The sequence below is a fragment of the Parasteatoda tepidariorum genome, chromosome 11, assembly GCF_982258835.1.
Source record: "Parasteatoda tepidariorum strain Cologne lab strain chromosome 11, Ptep-v5.0, whole genome shotgun sequence".
NCBI classification, from domain to species: Eukaryota; Metazoa; Arthropoda; class Arachnida; order Araneae; family Theridiidae; genus Parasteatoda; species Parasteatoda tepidariorum.
This window is the reverse complement of record NC_141765.1, coordinates 62,985,267-63,009,578: the sequence shown is the minus strand read 5'-3', so window position 1 is coordinate 63,009,578 and position 24,312 is coordinate 62,985,267. Positions and strand designations below refer to the sequence as shown.

Below are 24,312 nucleotides of genomic sequence, written 5' to 3'. Positions count from 1 at the left end.
TTCATGAAGTAAAATTCTTATACCATAAAGTTAAAAAATATTTTAGATGAATGCACTCTTAACAATTGTTTAAGGAGAGTCTTTCAGCTTGAGATCCCAATAGGATTATTTTTTTTGTTGTATATATATATATATATATATATATATATATATATATATATTAGTAAAAAAATAAAGAAAAATGTATGCATTCCGTAAATATTTTTTAATAACTTCAATTTCCCCTTAAATAAGATTAAAAAAGGAGAACTATTATATTATGTAGCCTTTAAAAAAATAGTTCGTAGTAATTCTGCAAAAATAGCATTTTTGCAAAATTTTTTCTAATTGCATTGAAACTTTCACACATCCTTTAAATTGTAAATGAGAGCTCGATTTGGTGGTAGTCAAAATCCAATTCAGAGAGATATTACACCACAGTTTTTGTGTGATAGTTCATGCTAAAGTTTCTATTGAATTTGCTGTTTTTCTTTCCTGATTAACTCAGCGTAATTGAAAAATCTAAAGTTATGGACTATGATAGTGACATCTTAATCTAAAAAAAAAATTGTTATACGTCATTTAATGATAGAATTAACAGCATTTTATAGCATAAGAAAGTCGTTACGCCTAAACACATTAAAGACAATTATAGATTCGTACAACAGCTTCGATTTAACACTTAAATATGCTACACATACAGGAATGTTCCGAAAAATAGAATAATGCTAATGCGGTTCGTCTTATATTTTTACGTAGCCAAGTGTTGGGTTGTCAACGACATCTGGTAGAGCAAAACGATTTGAATTTCAGACATTTATATTATTGCTACATTAATGGCAACGAAAAAAGTATATTTATTTATTTTAATAAAATATAAAAATTTCTATTCATATCAAAAATTTTATATTCAGTTTTACGAGGGTCATTTTCTGAAGCAGAATTCTTATACCATAAAGTTAAAAAATATTTTAGATGACTTTTCGGAAAACTGAGTATAATTGCGAGCTTAAAATTTTTCTGAATAATAAATGCACTCTTAACAATTATTTAAAGAGAGTCTTTTTAAAAATATTATTAGAATTTTTGAAAAATTTTTTTTGATATCTTAAATAGATATAACAATATATAGAAAAAACACAAAAAAATTATCATAAAATTATTTAAAAAAATATCATTATAAATAAATTATCAATTTTTTTTAATGAAATTATGATACAATCATTAAACCAAAACGCTTTTTAAAAATGATAAAAGAGATAGATACACACATTTCAGGTTTACTGCAATAGTATTTTTAATAAAAAATCTTCTTTAGTAATGAAATTTATAGATTAAGAAAAATACCATAAGTAAGTGGCAATTTACAAGTTACACAAAGAGGTTTTGAAAGAGGTTAAAATAACTTCTGGTGTACCAAGAGTAACATTTATGACTGTTTTAGAATCGTAAGTGATTAAACTTTTTTGAGAGATAAAATTTGAAAGGTGAGATTGTAGGTTCGGAAAAAAACAGAGAAGTGGCCTTTTTAGACATAGTTAAATAAAATGACAAATTAGAAGAGGATTGATTTGTTTTAAAAACACCGACAAAAAAGCAAGTGTCTGGCACATTTCTGTTTAAAATTCAGATTTGAACAGATTTGTCTGGGCATTTAACAAAATTGTTAAATCCTTCTTTATTACCTAACTGATATGCTTAATAATTCTATACTTGTGAAACAGGATTTAAACAAAACAAATTGCAAATTTTTATAGAAAGATAAATGATGAGGACATGTACTTCACATTTACGATCTCATATGATTGTTAAGATATTTGTTGTATATGTTGAGTATGTATCTGTTGTATTTGTATTTGCATTTGTATCAGTTGTAATGGAATGAATTATTAAGCAATACTTTTTTCAACAGCTAACCAAGCTTCACCAGTTAGCTCTGCAACATGCCCCATTGTTACCAGGCCATAGCGTCGGAACTCTTAGTCCGCAAGGTAATTCTTTGTGTAACAAATATTGTGCTATGACGGGAGTCTCAAAATTGTAGTGACTAGCTTTTAAGGGAGGAAGTCACACCATAAGGGTTAGAGTTGCGTCATGAATACAAAAATTGTTGTCTACCGTGAGAGCATCTAAATTAATGCTTCAAATTTCAAAGCTTGATAAATCATTTATTTTTTTCTAAGATTGGAGCAAATCTGAACATTATTATGGTTCAAAGAACTCCAAAATTCCTGACAGTGTGGATCTATAAATTGAAAGTTGTGTGATAGATTGTGACTTTCATTTGGAAACCACTTATTTATTTACTTTTTAAATTTTTTTCATTTACTTGTCTTATTCAATGCAACATTGTTTGAAGCATAAGTTCAAAATGTCTACGTAATATGCCTTGTATTCTATTTAAAAAAAAAGACTTAAACATTTTTTTGTTAAAAGTGTCTTTTATAGAATTCGTAAGGAATAAAATATTATTTAAAAACTTATTTTGGAATCTCAATCTTATTTAAAATTATATTTCATCATATTTTAATTATAGTTTCTTAGCATATATTATTATTATGGTTCTCTTTCATAATTTGCAAATATTTTAAAAATGCATTAAGGTTTTATAGTTGGATTCACTAGCTTTTAAAGTATCACACTTCTGTAAATATACTTGTTATCTATTCTGTATATTCATGTAATGAGCAAATATATGAATGAATACTGTTTTTATCTCTAGCACTTAAGTTTTCATTAAGGAAATTTATTATAAAACTGTCAATTATCGAAGTTTTAGCAGAAACTATCAATTTAAAAACATGTCAACAAAGAAATGTAAATTTTGTAAATTAAAACCGTTAAAATTTAGTGTAAATTGAAGCTAATATGAAACACATACCTAAATTTCTGCCGTTGTTTTTTTAATTGATGAACCACAAAAATTTCTCTTGTTAATCCAACGGCTACAAATGATTCCAACCTATGATGCATCAACCACTAACAATATTTTGTATTAGCACTGTGGTTGAAAAAGCCGTGATCGGTAAAAAAGAATTGCCCAACTATCAATCAAATTCGACCTCAGGTCCCAACTGGGAAGCCAGCTCTCTTTCCCTTGAGCAATTTCGACTCTGAATGCAACGTTTTTATAATAATAATTTGCTGGGTCGAAATTTAGCATTTATAATTTTCCATAAGTTTTTATGCAAAGTAAAAAAAAAACTCATTATAAAGACTACTCCTTCATTGCTCTTAAAATGAAGTTTCGAAATTATTGTAAGAATTGAAGTTAAAAAAGTGGTTTAGTGATCGTAAGTAATGTCAACGTAATATGCAAAAGTAATGTAAAAGTAATTGCCTTAGTGCTGCTTAGTTAATTAGAAACTTATTAGAAACTCATTACAAACATTCAACTTATTAGAAGTGTTGTTCAATTTAACAACTTATTCACAGTTAGTCAAACCTAACAACTTACTTGGGTTAAGACATCAAAATACCGATAGTAAAAAGACTTAGCCCATTCATGCCGCATTCCACACTTTCATGTACGCAAGTTTTGTGTAGCGCAGTTCTCGTTTCGCTACAGAGATTGTACAAAACGTACGTGAGCATGTGGATTTTACGTGAATGAGCTAAGTCTATATATTACAGTCGGTCTATCTGTTTTACGGCAATAGTTTTTCTATGAATTTAAAATAAGCTTGGAGTATTGGATGCTTCAAGTAAATAAACAGCCTACATTAAGAAAAAAGATTAAAGGGTAGCATTTTACTATGGAATGGCTCAATAAATGCTCAAGAAATGAATAAATTAATATTTAGTACTGCAATTTTTGTTAAATTATCTAGACGGAAATTTAATTCATCCAATTATTCAACAGGATCACTTTGTATCCCGGCTTTGGCAACTTTAGCTGCAACCAATAGCTTACGACCTGGTACTGCTGCCACTGCTTTAGCAAGTGTTACGACAACCACAACAGAAATGAACATCCCTAACGATTTGATTGGTTGCGTTATCGGCAAAGGAGGGGCAAAGATTAATGAAATCAGGTAAAATTCCTTTGAAACTTTTTTTTTTCAATTTAGACGACAAGAATAAATTTGAGTAAATTCAACACAAATAATGGATCCCACATACAAAATCACATAAGCGCTTCAGAACATCACAATGTCTAATAATTATTTATCTCATCATAATTAGAATTTCAAACAAACTAGTGATTCGTCTCTTTCTTGAAATTGCAATTTTTTACCAGCTGTTACAAGTCACTGAGTTATTTCGGATGATATTTAGAAACTTAAAATGAAAAAAATAGATGGAAGTATTTTTTTTCTTAAGAGGATTTAGAGGATTAAAAGGATTAAGAGGATTTTTTTTCTCAAGAGTATTTTTTTCGTAAGAGGAGTATTTCGAATTTGGAGACAAAGATTTTTTTCTTTATTTTGATGTTATTGAATACGTTTTCTTCTGATGACATAAAAAGAATTTACTTAAATATTTTCTTAGAAGATCAGAGACACTTTTTAGAAAACATAAAAAGTTTCCTTAGAACATTTAAACACCTCATATCATCACTATTGGCATTAAACATATTTAAGGGATATAGATCATTAAAGAAAACCCTTCAAGTAAGAAGAAATGATAAGACACAATGAGAGCTTTAAATCGATTTCAAATCGCAACAAAGCAGTTACACCTGATAAGAAAACGTCATGGATGGTTCATCCTAATTCAAAATTTATTACTCTAAATGTTATTTTAACACAATACAATACAATAAACAATATTTACCAAAAAATAATGTTTCATTGCTTACATCCAGAAAGCATTTAAGCAGATGGTAAAAGTTGTTCGTAGTTTTACAAAAATAAATAAATCGTCCCATACAGGTAATTTCAATCTAAAATAAAATTCGATAAAAAACTAAGTTAGACGCTTTTATGCAGCAAAAACTTTCTGAATCTGTCTCGTAAATCCATATATTCAAATTAACATATTGAAGCAGAAATATTTTTTTTAAAACAATAAGTTTTATGAAATTGGCTTCGATTGAAGAATAAGCAGTTCCGTAGAAACTTCATTCTACTGAATTGATTGGGTATAACATAATTGCAGTTTGTATATATCATATACCACTTACTTTAATATGTTCAATCATAGCTTAAATGAAATGTCTTTCGTTATTTTTGAAGTACTCAATTTAATGGCTTTGAACTTATTTTTTTTTATATTCTACTAAATCTTAGATTTTTAGGCAGCGCATATTTTATCAAAGCAAACTAAAAAGAAAAACATTAATGCATATATAATTAATAATAATATGATGTTGATTAGAATATTATTTACGTTAAAAATAATATAAGAGATTAAGATATATTGGCATGCATTCTTTTGTTTATTATTGAAAGAGAAATAATGAAATTAATTTAACTTAGCACATCATCAGAAACGGTAAATTTGAAGTCTGAATAGAATACTGTTTCTTTTTTTAATTTAATATCGAATGTTTTACTTCGTCATATAATTGACATGTTGTAAGTATGTGTATGTGAATACATATCTGGAAAATATGTCACTGTTAAATGCGAATTTAAGACTGTCGTTGGACCATTTTTATTCAAATTTCTGTTCGTGTAATTTCCTTTTGCTTAGATGATAAAATTTGCGCCCTAGACTTAACAACCAATTCAGATATTTGCCTTAAAATTTTTGAAGGGATTTTTGAAGGCAAAGATTTGTTTCCAAACATTTTAAACCACCTGCGATTTAAAGGAATATATTAGACACCGTATCACTGAGACCTACCTCAATTATGGCATGACATGGTTGAAAAAATGCTAAAAAGCAAAAATATCTGAGAAGGACACTTTTTTGGTGGCTGTCTTTCTGACGCTGCGTATATAAAGATATACTTTAAGACATACATTATGACATATTTTAAGATATCATAAAAAGTTTTGCCTGAAATTCTTGTTTCATGTAACACTTAAAATGAAATTTAGATACAGCGAATAAGTAAAGATACTTTCGACTAACTTTTTTTTACCTTTAAGCATCTTAACATATTAATAACATGCTTTGAATCCGACTTATTGTTTAAGGAAATACTTGCTGAAAGTCTTAAAATCATAATCTCTATAACAGGCAGCTCTCAGGTGCTACCATCAAAATTTCTAATTCCGAAGAAGGATCCAAAGACAGAACTGTTGCTATTTCGGGAACACCAGAGGCTATAAATCTTGCCCAATACCTCATAAATACCAGGTATACTATTTCAAATTTCATTATTGATTATACAAATTTATGTGAAAAATATGATACATAAAATGATGTGTATATATTAATAAAAATTACTGTTAATGAATTAAATATAACTTTTTAAAATTCATTTTAAAATATACAATTGTGTTTGTATACTCATCTAACATTGAAACAAATACTATGAACTGTTTACCAGAAGGAGAAAACTTCTATTGATCTTACATATTAATCCAGATTTAAAGCTTACATTTAAAATTCATTTATGTCTGTAATAGTTCCTTATAATAGTTGATGAAGCTATAAACGAAGAAACATGAATGGATATCCAGTCTTTGTTCAGAAAACACAAGATAGGAGAATGTTGTGGAGCTTTTGGAGTGAGCTCTACTAAAGAAGCTGAAGCATTTCGGCGTTTCGCCGATATCTCCTATGACCTTTACATCCCATTCACCCTCATTTCCCATTCATTTAGTTTATCACCCTGTTTGTTACACAAAACCTCTGCACGTTGCGGAAGAGCAATCCAACTTAATCGCGAAAAAGCTTTTTAAATTTATATAAATTATATTTTGTTTATTTAAAGTACATTTCCATATATTATTTTGCTGTGATAATAAGAAAAATATTTAAATATTTTTATATGAATCAATTGTCACAAGTTTTGCTGCACAATCATTATTTAAAGACAAAACAATTAGTAGTTGTAGTACCTTTAAAAAGCATGCTACATTTGTTTCGTTTTATGATTTTTTTAAGCTATATATGCACCATCACATTCCTATTACGCTTCGCACAAAATTTGACCTCTTTTTCCTAAAATCACAAGCACTATGGTGATGGTGAATTGAATGCTTTTTCACTATTCTTGTGCATGCACTCCATTCGACTTGCAAAGTGTGAATTATTCCACTGCAAGTCAACCGATAACTACCTACTTGTTTTGTCCCATTTATTGTAGTGCACACATATTTTCTTATACAAACCTTATTGTAATTTTATTCTATTATCTATTATTTAGTTTTATAAAATCCATTCCTATGGATTAAAAAATAATTGAGGGCTAACAGCTTTTGTGAACGCACCTTTTGCACGAGCATCATCGGCTTTGCTTCTATCAAAACATTTTGCTCTTATGAAACCAGTGGTGAATCAGTCTGGTTGCCAGTTGCCCGAATGGCCCTAATTATAAAATATATTTAATAATTTAATTCACCCTAATAGCATCACTCCGCATATTAATACACAATTTCCCATACCATTTTTTTGCACGAAGCACAAAAGGAAGTTAATTTGAACCTCTTTAGCTGTTTGTGGTATCTTTACATCCTGGCAACCATCTCTTTAGACGACAGTTCTGTCACTGGATGAAACCCTCTTAGTTTCTTTCGAAAGCTGTTGGCTTTCTCCAAAAGCAATCAATGTTTATTTTTTTTTCTTTCTTACTCCCTTTCCTAACCCAACTCATTCTAATCTATATCATTTGTCTTGTTTTCTTCTCTCCCCATGTTTTCACCAACCACCGATGCAGCATGGATTTGCATAAGAACCTTGACCTGACCTCCAACCCTTCCTCGACCTCTGCCAACACCATGTCGATCACCAACACCCCTCTGGCCATCCCACTCAACCAACTGGTGAAGGCCAGTCCTCTCACCCTCGGCCTCAGCTCAGCCGCTGCCGCCGCTGCTGCCGCCGCCGCCGCTGCCAACCAATCCACACTCTTTGATTTACAAAATGCCATTACGAATCGTAAATCTCTTACAACTAAACTGAAGTCAACAGCAACACACAATGGTAATAAGAAAAATCAACAGAACAAATTCAGTCCTTACTAATGAATGTGGCGCCAAAGGATATCATCTTAGTATCAGTATTATACTTATAACCCCTACTGGAGGACACTATGTGACTAAAGAAAAGAAGTAGGGGTTTTCCCCAATGAGGCCAGAAGAACATTTAAAATGGAATGTCTCGTTGGAGGATAAGTTTTGCTAGTCAAAATGCAATGGAGCTGATAAAAGACAAAAATGCACTTCTTGTAAATAGATTTATGTTTCAAATTCGTTACAGCAAATTAGTCATTTTTCAGACAGTCAAGAAATTTTGCAGTTTACACGTTTCGCTTTATTTTTCAATTATGTGAATAGGATTTATTAAGGATGCCTTATTGTTAATAGCGTTTTGTCTGTCCTAGTTGGCCTTTCATCCAGATGCAATATTTACATAATCGGACATTTATTTCCCTTTTGAAAGTCAAAGTGCTGAATGTTTTTCAAAGTTTATGTATATCGTAAAATATCTGTGTATAGAAAAACTGATTCCATTGTAATTAAACAACCAGATTTCAATGGTATGCAAAACGTCATATCACGAACACTATTTCATGAACCACTAATACAGCTTTCCTCATTTCCCACCGTGTCATTGTTACATGTAAAGAAGCCAATCAGAATTTTTCCAGGGACCAAGGTCTTTTTAATAAGATTAAAGGGTCTGTAGTTCTATCAGAAAAGAAATTATTTTTGGTTGAAAGTGAACCAATTACTTTGTCTCAGCCATAATGCTCACAAATCGTGTCAAAATATATCTTTCAATGAGTGAGAATTTAGATGCTATTGTGAGAATGGTTTCAAAGTAAAATGTGACCGTAAATGGTTTTTGAATCAAGCGAACAAATAACATTTTGAATTAATTCCTCTGGAAAAGGCAGCAATTTCATAGGTAGGGAATTAGCTGCATTAAATCCTGTGTCTTATTTGATCGTAACCTAATTATACTGTCATTGTTCAAATGCTCAGCTTCCAAAAGCAACTAATAATTAGAAATAATTCTTACTTGCTACAAAGCTGCTGTGCGAATCATAATTGTCAATTTATAAATGCAATTACTAACATCTATTTGAGAAATATGATGCTTCTCTTAATTTTATACGATAATTCTTTAAAAAAAATATGCATTTAAAAATATTAAAGAAAGAAATATAAAAGAAAATATTGAATAAAATAAAAAGTCCACTTTAGTCCATGTCATTAAAACTGATTTACGAAACTATTTCCTCCTTACTATTTCTAAGTATAATAAAACTTGGTACACAACTATTAGACTTGTCACAGAAGGATCTACAAAATATTAGAGCCGTGAGTTTTATACTATAATTTAATACCGTTGTGATCAAACGCATGATAAACATGTTAAGTCAAAAGCAATAACGAACGTTTTGCTTCTTTTTAAGGCTCTATATTTCCTGTCTTCAATTTTGCAGCAAGTGTTAGAATAAGAATTAGAATTTAAGAAATCATAAACTTAAAATAGGAGCTATTTTATTTTTTGTTAGCTTTTTTAAGCAAGAAAAAATGCCTAACAAATATTAAAAAAACACCCTCGAAAATGTGTGAGTTGTTAAACTAGAACTTCATTGCCTAAAAAAATTAATTTAAAAAATACATTTAATTATAAGAGTTATAAAGATTAGAAAATATCGATCGTTTTCCTTAAGATTTTTGATTCAAGTTATAATATCTTAAAACAATTACAAAACCTGACAGTTTTTTATCAGAGTTCTACGCAATTACGACACAAAATCTTTACTTGTTGCAATGCTCTACCATATTGAATTCAACTCAACTTATTTTTTATAATTTGTTCAGGTGTAATAGTATTCCATCAAATTAAAACTGCAATTTCTTTTTATTTTTCGATTTTAAGCTTTGAAGCGCTTTGTTCTCCTATGTACTAAATTTTATCATTTTTAGAGATAGCAAGGCTAATCACCATTTCCATGACGTGGAACCACCCATACGTACAACTGTACTAATTTAAAATAAAAAATACATCAATATAATAAGTGAAATTATGAAAAAATAGCTGCCATTACTTATTTTTAAATTAATTATTATATTTAATTTACGATTTTTTTATATAACTACATTTACATAAATAAAATTGTAAATATCTGTGTAGAATAAGAACACTTTTTTGCGTTCAGATCATTTCATGCTCACATTATATTTGAATTAGTTTAAGTTTAATCTATTTCTAATATTTTAAATAATAATTTTTAAAATATTTTTAGATGTGCATTAGAATAATTAGTTACTGAGTGATAACATTAAAGGTTAGCTTTACGTATTTGATAACAAATGTAAACAAATATAATTATTTTATTAAAAAAAGAGATGCCTAAATTTGCAATTTTCATAGAGGTCATTTTAAATATTGAAAGTAACTTGAAAATATTGGTTATATCAACATTTAATTAAATAAATAATCGTTCTGTCATTTTACGTGAATTAATGTCAAAATAGGGTTTGTTATGAAATTATTGTTCTCAAGTTTGAGTGCAAACGAAAGCAGATCTACATTCTCATTATTTTTAAATTACTTGCAATATTCTCATAATTTTCATAGATATCAGAGAAATTGCTTTAAGATAGTTAAAAGAAGGAAAAAAAATTATTAAAACTTCCATGTTATTTATGCATATAATGAGAGATTGATAAAGATGCTTCACAGTTTTTGAAAACAATTCAGAGAAAATTTACTTAATTTGAAATAGACTAAAAAAATATATTAAAAAACACAAATGAATTGTTGAACAAGCTTATTGATAAAACATACATTTAATTTGTAGAAACACTATAATGTAATAAATTTCCACAATGCATAAGATGGTCTTCCTTTCTTAAATTTGTAAGTTTTTTTTTCTTTTTCATATGCCATTATTGCAAAATTTAAAACGTAGGGTTTAATAAGATCTGTACGGTACTATCATTAAATATATTTGATAAAGTTCTATATATTTTTATCTGTCAAATTTGTATCGAAATATGTCTAATTAATTTGTGCAAATATTACTTCTGGTAAGTATTCGTTTAACCGACAACTATTTATCCGCTATACCGTTGAATCACCCGTTTACCTGGGAAATTAATTTCATATCGTTTTTGAAATTTCTTCTTTGATTGAAGTTTTTGACATTTCTTTTGAGATATCTTTTCTTTCAGTGACGTACAAAAGTCTCCGGATAGTATATTGCTATTTATATATAATTGAAATAAAAGATAAGATGAAAAATTATTTGTCTTTCGAACCATTCGTTTTTTTTTTTTCAATACAGTGCAGCTTTTATATGCATATTTTAAAAGATTTATGCATTTCTTTAAAGTTATATGCATAAACAGCAAAAAATTGAAAGAAATTAATAAAAAATTAATCGCGAAGATTAATGCCCGGCATTGAATTTTCGAATAGCTATTCTACTCCTTTATCATATAGTCAGAGGAGATTCCATTACAACAACAGTGATCGGCCAAAATCTCCAACTCTGTATTTTCTTATAACTTCTATCAGATTTCGGACGTTTATGCATATAACTTTAAATATATCTTAGAACCCTTTGAATATGTCTGAAATATGTCTTTAAAAAGTGCTGTATTGAAAACATAAAGCTGTTTTGAGAGACAAATAATATTTCTTTTTTTTTATTGCAATTAAATTAAAATAGCAATATACTGGGGGGCGGGGAGTTTTATACGCCACTGCATAACACTATTCTGTTTTTATTATAAAAAGCTATATTTATCTCGCAATTATCATCATTTAACATTTAATTCGTGCTAATTTAGACAACATTAATTAAGCATTAAGATTTTTTCGTAAACTTTTTTTTTTTATATATTAATACACTGAGAAAAAAAGCATGGTCAAAACTACCAGAATATGGAAACATTTTGCTTTTTTCTCGCTCTATGGGAACACCAAGAAGATTGGTACTTTTTACCGATGAGCTTTAATAATGATTTTGGAAAAATTAACAATAAATATGGTTTTATAATGAGCGATAAAATTTGTTAAATTTGATAAAATTTCGTAATTTTATCATGATGCCTTAGAAAGCGGCATAAATAAACATTTATTCAGTTAGATTTGCTTTTCAGTTTTGTATTTCTTACTAAATGTAAGGTAATAAGAATTATAATTTTGGAAACTAGAATTTCCGTTAAATCGTTACCATATGAACGTAAAAGTTACTAAATGAATGGTTTAAATACCAAATATTTTGATTTTTATTACTACTCTTATATTTTTTTACCATAAATGTCCTTACCATATATTACGGTAATTATATCAAAAATTTTTTCACCGCTTAGAAAGTTTATATATTTATCTGCAGATATTTTAAAATTTTTCTTACACAAACTTAATGCGGAGTGTTTTTTAAGCAAACTTTCTATGAATATCAAACAGCGCTACAGGAAACTTTAATAGACACATATATAAGTAAACATTGAGTCGAAACATATTCATAAGTCACACAACTTTGGTTAAAAAACAGACTAAACATTACTAGCTACTACATCATCTTTGTTTTAATAATTTTATTTGTTTATTAAGGTGTTCTCATAACATCATCTTTTATGTATATTTATTGAGAATCTTCATTAAAATTGTTGTGTCCAGAACTTGCTCCAGAAGAAGCAAATTACTTAAGTAGGGAAAAACGGAAAATGTTATCTAACTCTGACTAATTAAAATTGATAGAATTGTTTCAATGATTTTTTGTAAATGGGAAAGTTCAAAGATTGCCGGAATCACAATTTTTTTATAATATTTTGAAATTAATAATAAAAAGTAAGTGTTATGAATGGCTAGAATAATTACTAAAAACAATTACTAATTGAAAAATTACTAACAATTTTGAATAATAAAATTCGTACAATTTTGGGACGCAATTAAAATGTCAAAATCCAAATCTAAAATTAGGAAAGATTCAAAGAAATTTCCAGAAAGTATTTTAAAAAATTGTATGTACTAAAATATTTGCTTCAGGCAAATTACTTGATTAATTAATAATTAAGTAACTTTTATTCTAGACATTACACAAAACTATAAAAAGTACGAAAATAAAAATCGATGCATTTTTTGTCAAACGTTTGATATCAGAGCAATTGATGATTTTGTTTTTATAGAAAAAGAAAGCTTACAATCTATTGATGATTTTTGTTTTAAAAAAAGCAATTGTAGCAATTGAGGATTTTTGTTTTAAAAAAAAGATAACTTACAAACTATTTATATTTAAAAATATAGTACATTTGATTTAAAAAAATAGTACATTTGATTTAAAAAAATAGTACATTTGATTTAAAAAAATAGTACATTTGATTTTAAAAAATAGTACATTTGATTTAAAAAAATAGTACATTTGATAGTACATAGATGATTTTTGTTTCAAAAAAAGCAATTGTAGCAATTGATGATTTTTGTTTCAGAAGAAAAAGAAAATGTACGAACTATTTATATTTTAAAAAAATAGTGCATTTAAGCTAAAGAAGCAGTTTTAGAACCGTCTTAAGAAAGAGACGAGGGTATAAATGAGTTGATATTATGCACACCGCTAATGTTTTAAGAAAAATTGGTTGAAAAATTACTAAAATAGACCAAGCGCTTGCTTTTACCGCATCCAAAACAAATTATCCAAGATCAAATTCTTGACTCAAAGATCAAATTTGAATTCAAAATGCTAAACAAATATGCAAAAATTCTTTACTGTCTAAATAGAAACAAAATTTAACTTTTCTAACTTGAGAAACTATAAACATAAACAAATGGAACAATAGGAGGTTTGCAAATTAAAAGAAACAATATGACTCTTAGCACGTGAAACAATAAATAATACCTGATTAAAATTTTAAATATATTTCGAAAATTGGTTTTTAAATATTAATTATATTTACAAAAATGTTTAATAATAACATTTAACTAATAAAAAAATAAAAACTTCCCTGGTTCAATATTGAAAACTTCTTGACAATAAAAAAAGCTGGACTCTCAACCAATCGTTATCGATAAATTCAAAAAAAAATACTTAATAATTTGTACCACACGTATGTTAATAATAATAATAATCGAGCGAGCTTAAAATGTATTTTCGTTACCATTCCTTATGGACCTTACGCACAACGGGCAAATTATCTTGACGGATGAAATCGGAAAGTAATTCATAAATCTTGATTTAATAGAAAAATTAAATAAATTAATCAACAAAAAGCATAAATAGGCTTAAGATTAAAAATTAAATTGGTTTAAATTTCAACTTAATATTATATTTCATAGTTTTTCTTTAATTTTAAGTTTCGCTATTAAATATTCCTTTGTGTGTTCTAATATGTGGAAGATAATAAATTTATAGCAAGGGTGATGTTTTGAGAACAGTTTGTAAATATTAAAATAATGACAGTGTCATTATTTTATTAAACTTGGTTAAAGGGCACAATTGTCATCCGGCCAATAGTACGGCCTCAAGGTAGCTAGTCAAAAATGTCACTATTGTCACACTTTAATAAATTTATCTTTGGTAAAGTTATACTGTATACATTTTTGTTGTAAATTAATACATTTTAATCTTAAGATATTAGCAGTTTATACCTGTTGAGCAAAACTATTTTTGGGGAAATGTAAGGTATAAATTTGCAGTTTTTATTAAACATTTTTCTTATTTAAAAGTCTTATGTACTTAAAAGCATTACTCAACAAAATTATTCAACTCTAGAGCAGATTTAAAGCTGATATAAATAGAAAAAAATCTCGACTTCTTCGTAAAAGTTTATTACTAATAATTTCTTAGAATATAACGCAGAATGTGTGTCAAGTTTTAAGATATACAATGTTGGCAATCTTATTATGATAGATAGCAACGGCAATTGTAAAAAATAAAACTTTTAGAAATAATGAATTTAATTTAAAGGGTTCGTTTATAAGTTTTGAAAATATCTAACAGAATTAGTATGCTTTTACCGGAATTTTATAACAGAGTGTGAATGAAACAAAATGTAGCCAATTTGTCCAGTTGTGTTGGCAATGTTCGGAATAAAGTATGCTAAGTATATTATTGTTCAACAAAATAAAAGTAAATAATGATAGAGAATTTTCCCTCGCACTTATTTTGTGTATGAATAAAAACATGTTGAATCTATACCACGTCAAAACAGAACATTGATTGAGGCAACTTAGTCCTTAGCAAATATTAAAATGGTCTGATCTGAAAAAAATGTTAATACAACATGTATTCTTTCATTTGACGTAGATCAGTGTTTCCCAAAGTGTGGTACGCGTACCCCTAGGGGTGCGGGAACAGTTTAGCGGGGGTACTCGCTCTTATGCGAAATATCTTGCAAAAAACGAAAATTTCGAAATTTTTTTTATTTAAAAACAAAGCTAGCCGTGAAAATTTACGATTACATATTTTTCTATTGGCTATTTTTTGCAGAGTTAACAGTTCATAATTAATGGTGTCAACAGCCAGTTGTGATTTTTAACTTTTGTGGAAATTTTTAAAGTAAAAAATACATTTATTTTATATTTGTGGTACACAGCGCTACGAAAAATTTAGAAAGGGTACATAAAAGTCATAAGTTTGGGAAACACTGACGTAGATCATTAAATTATTGAGAAAAAAATTATTATAATAATTTCACCAGTACTGAAGTAATAATAATTAAGGCTCCTATTTTTATAGTCTAGCTTTATTGTTGACAACTAATAATTTTTTTTGCTTTTACTTAAAATAAAAAATTTAATTTTAAATTCAGCTGGTTTTGACATATATTTCATAAATTTCGTTATTATTTTTTTTAAGCTTTGCAGCATTGCAAAATTAATAAATGACTAAAAAGCAATTTTTTAAAGTAATTAAATTGGACATTTAAGTATTGATTTCGAAATAATAGGTAAAAAAAATAAAATAAATATTTTTTTAAGAAGCAACTTTAAAACTTACGCATGAGAGTGCCAAAAGAATGGTTGTAGGATATGGAAACCATATTTAAATGTTGCAAAGAAAGTAAATTTTTTGGTATCCCCAACTGTACAAAGATCAGCATCACAGAAATTACACATTGTAATTACAAATAATATTTTGGTAAAAATGCATGTGCATAGAAGACTTTAAAATTCATCGATTTCAGTTAAAATTTATTTATATTAGTTTCAATTCTTATAGTAGTTTAAATCTTATATTAGTTTTCAGTTTCTCGCAATATTTTCTGCAATATTTCCATCTTTTTTCATTATTATTTTTTTTCCAACTTAATTTTATAACACACAATACAATCTGATAAAGGGGGTTTCTGGTCTAGAGGTCCAATTTAAACGTCCTTTTAGGAATTTTTTTTTTCAGTGAAATGAAAGGATAAATTATATAATAATTTCTTGGTTTTATTTCGTCTTCTTTAAGTTACACTTTAATTTTTTTTTACCCAAAATATTTATAAATTGACATATAAAAATGATGGCAAAGATGACAGGGCAAAGCCCAGCTCTGATAGACGGACGTAATCCGATCTCCCTACTGTACAATCTGATACAGTCAGGACCAAAAATTAACGATTATGGTTACATCAATTCTCTACAAACTTTCAAAGCAATATCAAAATCGATTTAGTATTTTTTTTAAAATGTTTTGTTAACGTATTTAATGTTTTGATAACGTTCCTCTTCGGTTTTTTGGGACTTACATCAATCGGCGGTGCCCTGGACCATACTTCACATCTTCCAATAAACTCATGCAATACGTTGGTGCGCACTGCTCCCTCCCGGGCCGCAGATCTGGCTTCTTTACTGGAGGCAGACGTGCTCCGCGCGTTCAAAGCTATCTGCTTTGCGCCTTTTGCGAAACTCGAACGTCGTGCTGCCAATTTGATTACCCATAACATCCATCATGCTGATAATCCCCATGAAACAGTCGCTGGAGATCACCGTAGCCAATTAATTGGCAATTTTGACCATATTTTTATCGTACTCGATGTGTTTTGGAAAAAATGTCCAAATAAGCTAATTTAGCGATTAGATATTGTTTTGACTGTTCGTACTAACACATGTTTCCAAAAAATGTTCCTTGACAGATTTTCGTGTATAGTCCTGATTGCCTCCTGCGCGGTCTGTGAGCCGTTAACAACGAGGAACGGCCGGTCCGTTTTTTAACAGTATCAAATAGTTTCCGGGCAAAACGGTTTATCCACGTATCCTCATAGTATAAGTTATAGAATTATGCAATAAAAAATCGATACATTTCTAGATCAGAAAAACCTTTAAGTATTTCCACTATGAAATAGTGTAACTGTATCATTGTTAACTAAGTTTTTGTAAAATTATCTCTTGGTTTTTCTTTCATCTTTCAACTTAAATATTTAACTTTTTTTGGTATACCTTAACTTTTTTTAACATCTTATCGAAAGTTCAAAGAATTGAGATATGAGTTTATAATTTCACTACCTCTTTTATTTCATCTTTTAATTCATTTAGTGATGTTATATTGTGTTTGTTTGTTTGTTAACGATACCTTTCTTCTTGTGGATATTTGTTCCTTTAAGGCTTTCTTAAAAAGAATACTATATTTCTAAATTATATTCACTTAATTTAAAAGCAACAATATGTTAAATAAAATCTATAGCAGAGATGTAAATTTCATGTAACTATACATTTGCCACAATGGTCCATAATAATAAAATTAAAAGTATTTATGTTTTGCTCATACAGAGCGCAAAGAAAATGAGAGCATCCTGAATACCTTTAATCTTATGATTTAATTCTCACCCACTAAGATTAACAATGGTTTGAGGGCATAGCCTAAAATATACTTATAAATTTTTTGATGCTATTTTAAACTACGAAATAAGACACAAAAGCATACTTTCTCCTAATAAATATACCAACGCATTTGGATCTTCTAAAGAAGGGAAAGGTAGCCCTATCTGGAAAACGTAGTCTCGATAATTTAAGTAAGAGAGCAAGTCGACAATTTGAACCCGTTAATATTATTTTCCCCTTTACATATTTTACCTTATCTGCAGAATTTTTAAAATTAATCAAAAACTCTTAGCACACAATTATGAATTTTATTTACCTAAAGATAATCCCATGTAAAAAAAATCTTTTTTTATATTGTCTGGTTATTTTTTATTACTTTATTAAATATTAGTAGGAAAAAATTTGAATTGTTAGTTATGCAAACTTTTACACAAATAGAAATATGTAATTTTAAATAACAAAATGAAAAATTTATATAAAATCGACTGATTCTGCAAATAAGTCTCACGTAAATTCTACCTTTCAGAAAAACATTACTCCGTTTTTTCTAAATACATTCTTCTAATGGTTTCTTTTTGTTTTGTTTTTTGTTCTTTTTGTTTTATGCTCTAAAGAGTAGATAAATATAATTTCATTTCATTTAGCTTTCAATATTAGATGTAATAATTCATTTGTCTGATGCACTGAATTTGGCGAAATTGCGTAAAAAAATTTTTTACTTTTAATTTATTTATATTTTGCTTAAAAAGGTACATTACTAACATTTCAAATTAATAGTATTTAGGCTGATGGTATTTCAATCACCCAAAATAGCTACTTAATTTAATGTTTGTCACTTACAACAGTGAGTCAAGTTAGCACAATAACGCTTGATTTTTAATTAAAAAAAAAAAGGATTTTCGCTACAAAATATATATACTTGTATTTTTCATGGGTAAACTTATTTTTAAATCGGATATAACTTTTAAAATATGAGCCTGCACTCAAAATTGAATTCAAGTGGATGAATACGAGTTGTCTAACGAACTGAATTACCAAATGATGTCTAATGGAGATTTTGTAAAATAACTATGAGACTTTTTGACGAATATCACTGCGGTCTCGTAAAAGATGAGCCCACGCATTTATGGAAAATAATTTCCAACACACCATTGAAACTGTTAGGCATAAGAAATCAATACTACGAATTATATAATTACTGAATCCTGAATTCAATAATGTGGAAGGCCGGGAGTCACCAACTCTTTCATCTTGTGTTTAACTCAAGCCATTGTAGTTTGCTTTTTAACTCAAGCAGGCGTTTTTGATTACAAATAAGTTGTGGTAAATACCTTTCGATATTTGTAACGTAAATGCGACCCCAGAAAATTAACTGACATTTGCTGTTTAGGAGGCACAAAAAAAAAACAGAAACTTGCTTGTGGTCAAGAACGCGTGCTTGACTTAACTACAAGATAGAAATGACTGGTCACTCTCACACTTCATGAATTAAAGCAATCCGTCAGTAATGAATTGGAAACTATTCTAATAACCATTCTATAACTAATGAATTATATATTTTGCACGCTAGTTTTGTACTTCGCTTTCAACTTACGGTCTATAACGGTGGAAGATGGACATTTCACAATTCTTACAATGTAAAATCAGAAATTATCACTTCGCTTGCTGCTTTTACAGCCATAAACTTCATCTGCCGGTGTTATTTTACTCAGAAGCAATCAAATACAATAAAGAATATTTCTAGCTTAAGCCGTTTATCTTTTGTAATTATATCTGTAATTACTTGCTGTTTCATTAAAAAAAAACGTTAATCGATTTTAGAATTCCCTGTAGAATTTTGTCATAGAATACATTAAAGCTACCTGGATATCGCGTAGATTTTTTCTTCTTTTGGTAGAATATATTGCATACAATGAATATGTAGCTGTTTTTACTCAATCGTAAATCTGTTTTATCTTACAGTTTTCTTCTTTTTGAATTCTCCAATTATCAAGTATTAAGGACCCAACCTACTATATTTTAACTATAAGTATTAACTGAAAGGAAAGTTTTAAATTTCCTTTTTCCTTTTTCAATTATTTCTAATTTCCAGGAACTTTTGCTTATCTCAATTGTTTTCCAATTTCCATTACTTGCACGTCTTTCGATTTATCTTTCCTCATCCACATATTGATATCAATTTTAAATACTATAAAAATGAACTGATTCATACTTTTATGAAATAACTTCATTTCTTGAAACTTCCTTAAATTTTATTCAATATTTAGAAGTAGTTATAAATTCTTTTCATAACATTGAAAAGCATAATTTAAGCACAATTCAATATTACTCTTTAGAAATGTAATTTCATTTCTTGTCCAATTCATGGGCATCATATTATGTAATTCATTGACATGCTAAGTATTTTGAAATATAATCTCCTATTTCTTTACTCGTTTTATTATGTTATGAAAAATGGTTTTAAATTGAAATTAAAAGCATTTTTAAGGGGACAGCTCGTGTTATGGAATTCAATGAATTTTATATACCATTTTTTAAAAAAATATTTCAACCATTATTTTTAAGCCATTTCCAAGAAGATTGATTTCCATTAAATATTTTTTGCCTTCCTTTAAAACAATTTCGGTTGCTCAAAGACATGAAGTTTTGAAACATTATAACTTGGCTATATGAATAGTACATAACTACGTAATTTACTCCTCCCTTTTCTCTTTAGTTTGTAAAGTATGATTTTTTTCTATTCCATCCTACATTAAAGCAAAATAATTATGATATGAGATGAATAAGTATGACAATAAATTACTTTTTTGATACTAAATTACATTAAATTATATACTGTACAATATTGTAACCAAAGTAGGACTACACAAGAACATAATTTGAACCTAGATCAAAAGTAATAGTGTTCACAAATCTCACATAACAAAATATTTTGAAGGAAAAAAAATGCAAAAATTTAAATGTAAGACAAAAGTCACAGTGTTAAAACTGATTCTGATAATAGTTCGGAAGAATAATAATGTTTCCGCCCACAATATTGGCATGGGGGGGGGCAATAGGCAAATCAAGAGTAGATTAAATTTTGATCTTTTTCTGAAAGTTATTGTACTCTGAACATCTTATGGAAGAAATGTCATCAGCTATGACACCAACACAAAGAGCATTAAAAATTAGCATTGTTAATACAATTAAATTTAGAACAATAGTAAGATTTCATTCAAATTTTTTGAAATACATGCATGAAACAACTTATAATAGAAAAGTAAGAAAACGTCAGGGAAATAGCAGATATTAGGTAAATAGCGTTTTATGGCGCAACAAAGACAATGTAAGTAGACAAAACATAATAAACTCGTACATAAGAAAGACCTGACCGTCTAACGAATTTCTTTTCCTTTAAGGTAACTCAAAATATGGAGAATGCCATATCAAAAACATATCTACACCTCACACGAACACTATACTTTATTAGTTTTCGTCGGATTTCGATAATTAAATGATAATATAAATACATGGTGTTCCGTAAAATTATCAGAACCAGTTTCTTTGTCAGATAAAACTTTTATAATAATTATTCTACCCATCTAAAGTTTCATCCTCTTTTAGTTCTTTCTCTACAGTAGTTAATTTCGATAAATATTCGAAAGATTGCGATGACATTTTCATTTTTTCTACCTTCAATTTATGACCCATAACGTCTAAAGTTTATTTTTGATAATGGTTACTAAAATTTTATATTCTTGATGGATTATGAACCACACTGTATAGCATGATATTTACTCCGAAATTTTTATTCTTTATTTTGTTTCTAAAATCTAACAAAACGATTACATTTCTTTCACCATTTATCAATATTACGAATTCAGTATTGCAGAATATGTAGCAATATTATTAGTTTTACCAATGATCAGCATATTTAGTAAATAATTTATTTCATTAAAGACATTTCAAGCATTTTCCTTATCTCTATGTGTATAAATACCCAAACAGATTTTTATTAACAATAATTAATTATTGCTAATAAAAATCATCGACAGTATTAAAATTTATAATTTTCTGAGCTTATAGTCATTCAAAATAATTTTGTTTAAAAGTTTGATTTTTAAACTTAAGTTTATTATTCTAATATTTCTGTGCTCTTTAAATGAAACAAATTGGTCTTTTTCAATTCAATTGAATTTTTAGCATGTAAATGTTGTTTTCTAGATATAAATGCTCATAATTCATGAAACTTTCAAAATGTTATTATTTAAATAATTCAGGAGCTCTCAAACTAGAAAACGGACCCACCAAAGTTACCACAAGTTAATTATTTATTTATATATATATTATTATATATATATATATATATATATATATATATATATATATATATATATATATATATATATATATATATATATATATATATATATATATATATATATATATATATATATATATATATGCATATATATATGTGTATATATATACATATATATATATATATATATATATATATATATATATATATATATATATATATATATATATATATATATATATATATATATATATATATATATATATATATATATATATATATATATATATATATATATATATATATATATATATAATATCGAATGCATATGGCAGGGTGTATGAAACCTTGAAATTGACATAAGGAAGAAGGTTTTTATCGTGAGGAAAAGTTTGAGAGTCTCTGAGATTGTTATTTTCATATATTTATTATTAATACCGCAATAATATTTATTAATACCGCAAAATAGGAAATAGAACCTGCCTTATATTGTGCTTCTTCAATTTAATTCAAGTGTCTTTTAAAACTTATGAACTATATTTCTTACAAATATATGTATGTGAAACTTTTGTCCTTTATTGATTGTGTTTCCATTTTGTATTGTTACAATATACGAAAGATGAATCTTGTTTTCTGTAGAATTCAATCAAGTGAAATCACATTTTCTTCCAAGATTTCCAATAAAATATTTCTTCTTTAATCATGCATATTCGTTCTGTAGTTTTTTTTTTTCATTTTAGTACAAATAATTCATTGAATTAATATTTTTTATTTACTATGATTTTGTTACTATATACTTAAGCATTTTTAATTTCCAAAAATATGTATTTTTTTAAATTTTTATACTGGTGGGACGACAAAACTACAGCAATTAAATTAGCCAAATAATTTTTAAAATTTTAAGATTTTTTTCGCTAAATATTATTTCGAGATTTTGCAATAATTTTTCATTTGTTTTATTGGAGTGGGAAACACAACTTAATTGGTCTGATTAACACACATTAATGTGGAGTTACTCATTTGCTAGCGTTTCGAAAAGAAGTATGTCTAAAAACAATTTAGTAATTCAAAGAGATCAATAATGAAAGTAAGAAATAGTATTAAAATTAACTTTTAAAGCATTCAAAAGGGCTGTAATTCATTCTTTTAAAACCGATATTGAAACTAAAGAAACTTGAAACATTATGTTATGACATAAGAAAAAACTGCTAAAGCCTCAAAATTTTTTCTCTAATTCTATGGAATAGTTAATAGTTAAAAGTAAGTTTCAATTTCATAAAACTTTTTTTGGATCAAGTGATTTAACAGATGTTATAATATTAACCATGTACCTCTGTAATAACTATTCCGGTGTTTGTTACTCACTCACAGAATCGAGTAATTCCTTGACAATTTGTACACAACAAATGGAAATTAAAATATTTACTTTTCAAATAAATTTTATTTAGAATTAAAATTACATATCAATGTACTTTATCCTTTAAAGATCAAAGCTTGGGTCGGATAATAATGTATGTTTTAATTTCGAAACGCTTTAGTGCGGAAAAATTGACTATTGTAGTAAGAATTAAAATGGCATAAAAATTTCAATATCGATTAATATCTTCCGTTCACCTATTATACTTAAAATTAATAAAAACTTGAAAAACTGACACGTTTTTGAAGTATTTTTAAGTTCGCAAAAACTTTTGAAATTAACACACTTTAGATTTTTATTCTTGTTTAATAGTTTGAATATCCTAAATAAATTCTGATCAATAATTCATTTTTTTACATTTGTGCAATGTTTCAGAAAAAAAAAATGCGAAAATGATTTCGTAATTTTCACTGTATAACTGTATGTTGCTTAAGTAGGATATGAGTGGAACTCTACGTGCAACCATTTACACGCAACGAGTTCTAAGTCGTTCTTTTCCTACAAAACGAGCGATACAGTGAAAATGACGAAAAATTGGTTAACATCGTTTTTGTTGTTTCTAAAAATTTGCATGAACGTAAAAAATTGAGCTATTGATTAGAATTTAATTTATTTCGGTTATTTAAACCATTAAACAAGTATAAAAAATTAAAGCATGTTAACTTCAAAAGTTTTAGCTAATTTTAAAAAAAATTGAAAAAAAGCGTGATTTCCTATCAATTTTAAGTACAATGAGTGAATGACATCGATAACGATAAGATATTAACAGATATTAAAATAAATA

The 24,312-nt window shown here is 27.6% G+C and overlaps 1 protein-coding gene across 5 annotated transcripts in view; it reads left to right on the top strand.

Moving 5' to 3' along the window:
* The window catches only part of LOC107456709 (poly(rC)-binding protein 3), a 128,295-nt gene that overhangs the window by 91,523 nt on the left and 12,460 nt on the right, over positions 1 to 24,312 (top strand). For 4 of the 5 annotated variants that reach the window (XM_016074648.5, XM_016074646.4, XM_016074647.4 and 1 more), the window contains exons 10-13: positions 1,892 to 1,970; positions 3,842 to 4,013; positions 6,109 to 6,228; positions 7,754 to 8,578. In XM_016074648.5, coding sequence (XP_015930134.1) covers positions 1,892 to 1,970; positions 3,842 to 4,013; positions 6,109 to 6,228; positions 7,754 to 8,060 — 678 coding nt within the window. In that variant the 3' untranslated portion in view covers positions 8,061 to 8,578. Of the gene's footprint in view, positions 1 to 1,891; positions 1,971 to 3,841; positions 4,014 to 6,108; positions 6,229 to 7,753; positions 8,579 to 24,312 lie in introns of those variants that run through there. The other variant, XM_016074650.5, reaches the window with a different exon arrangement.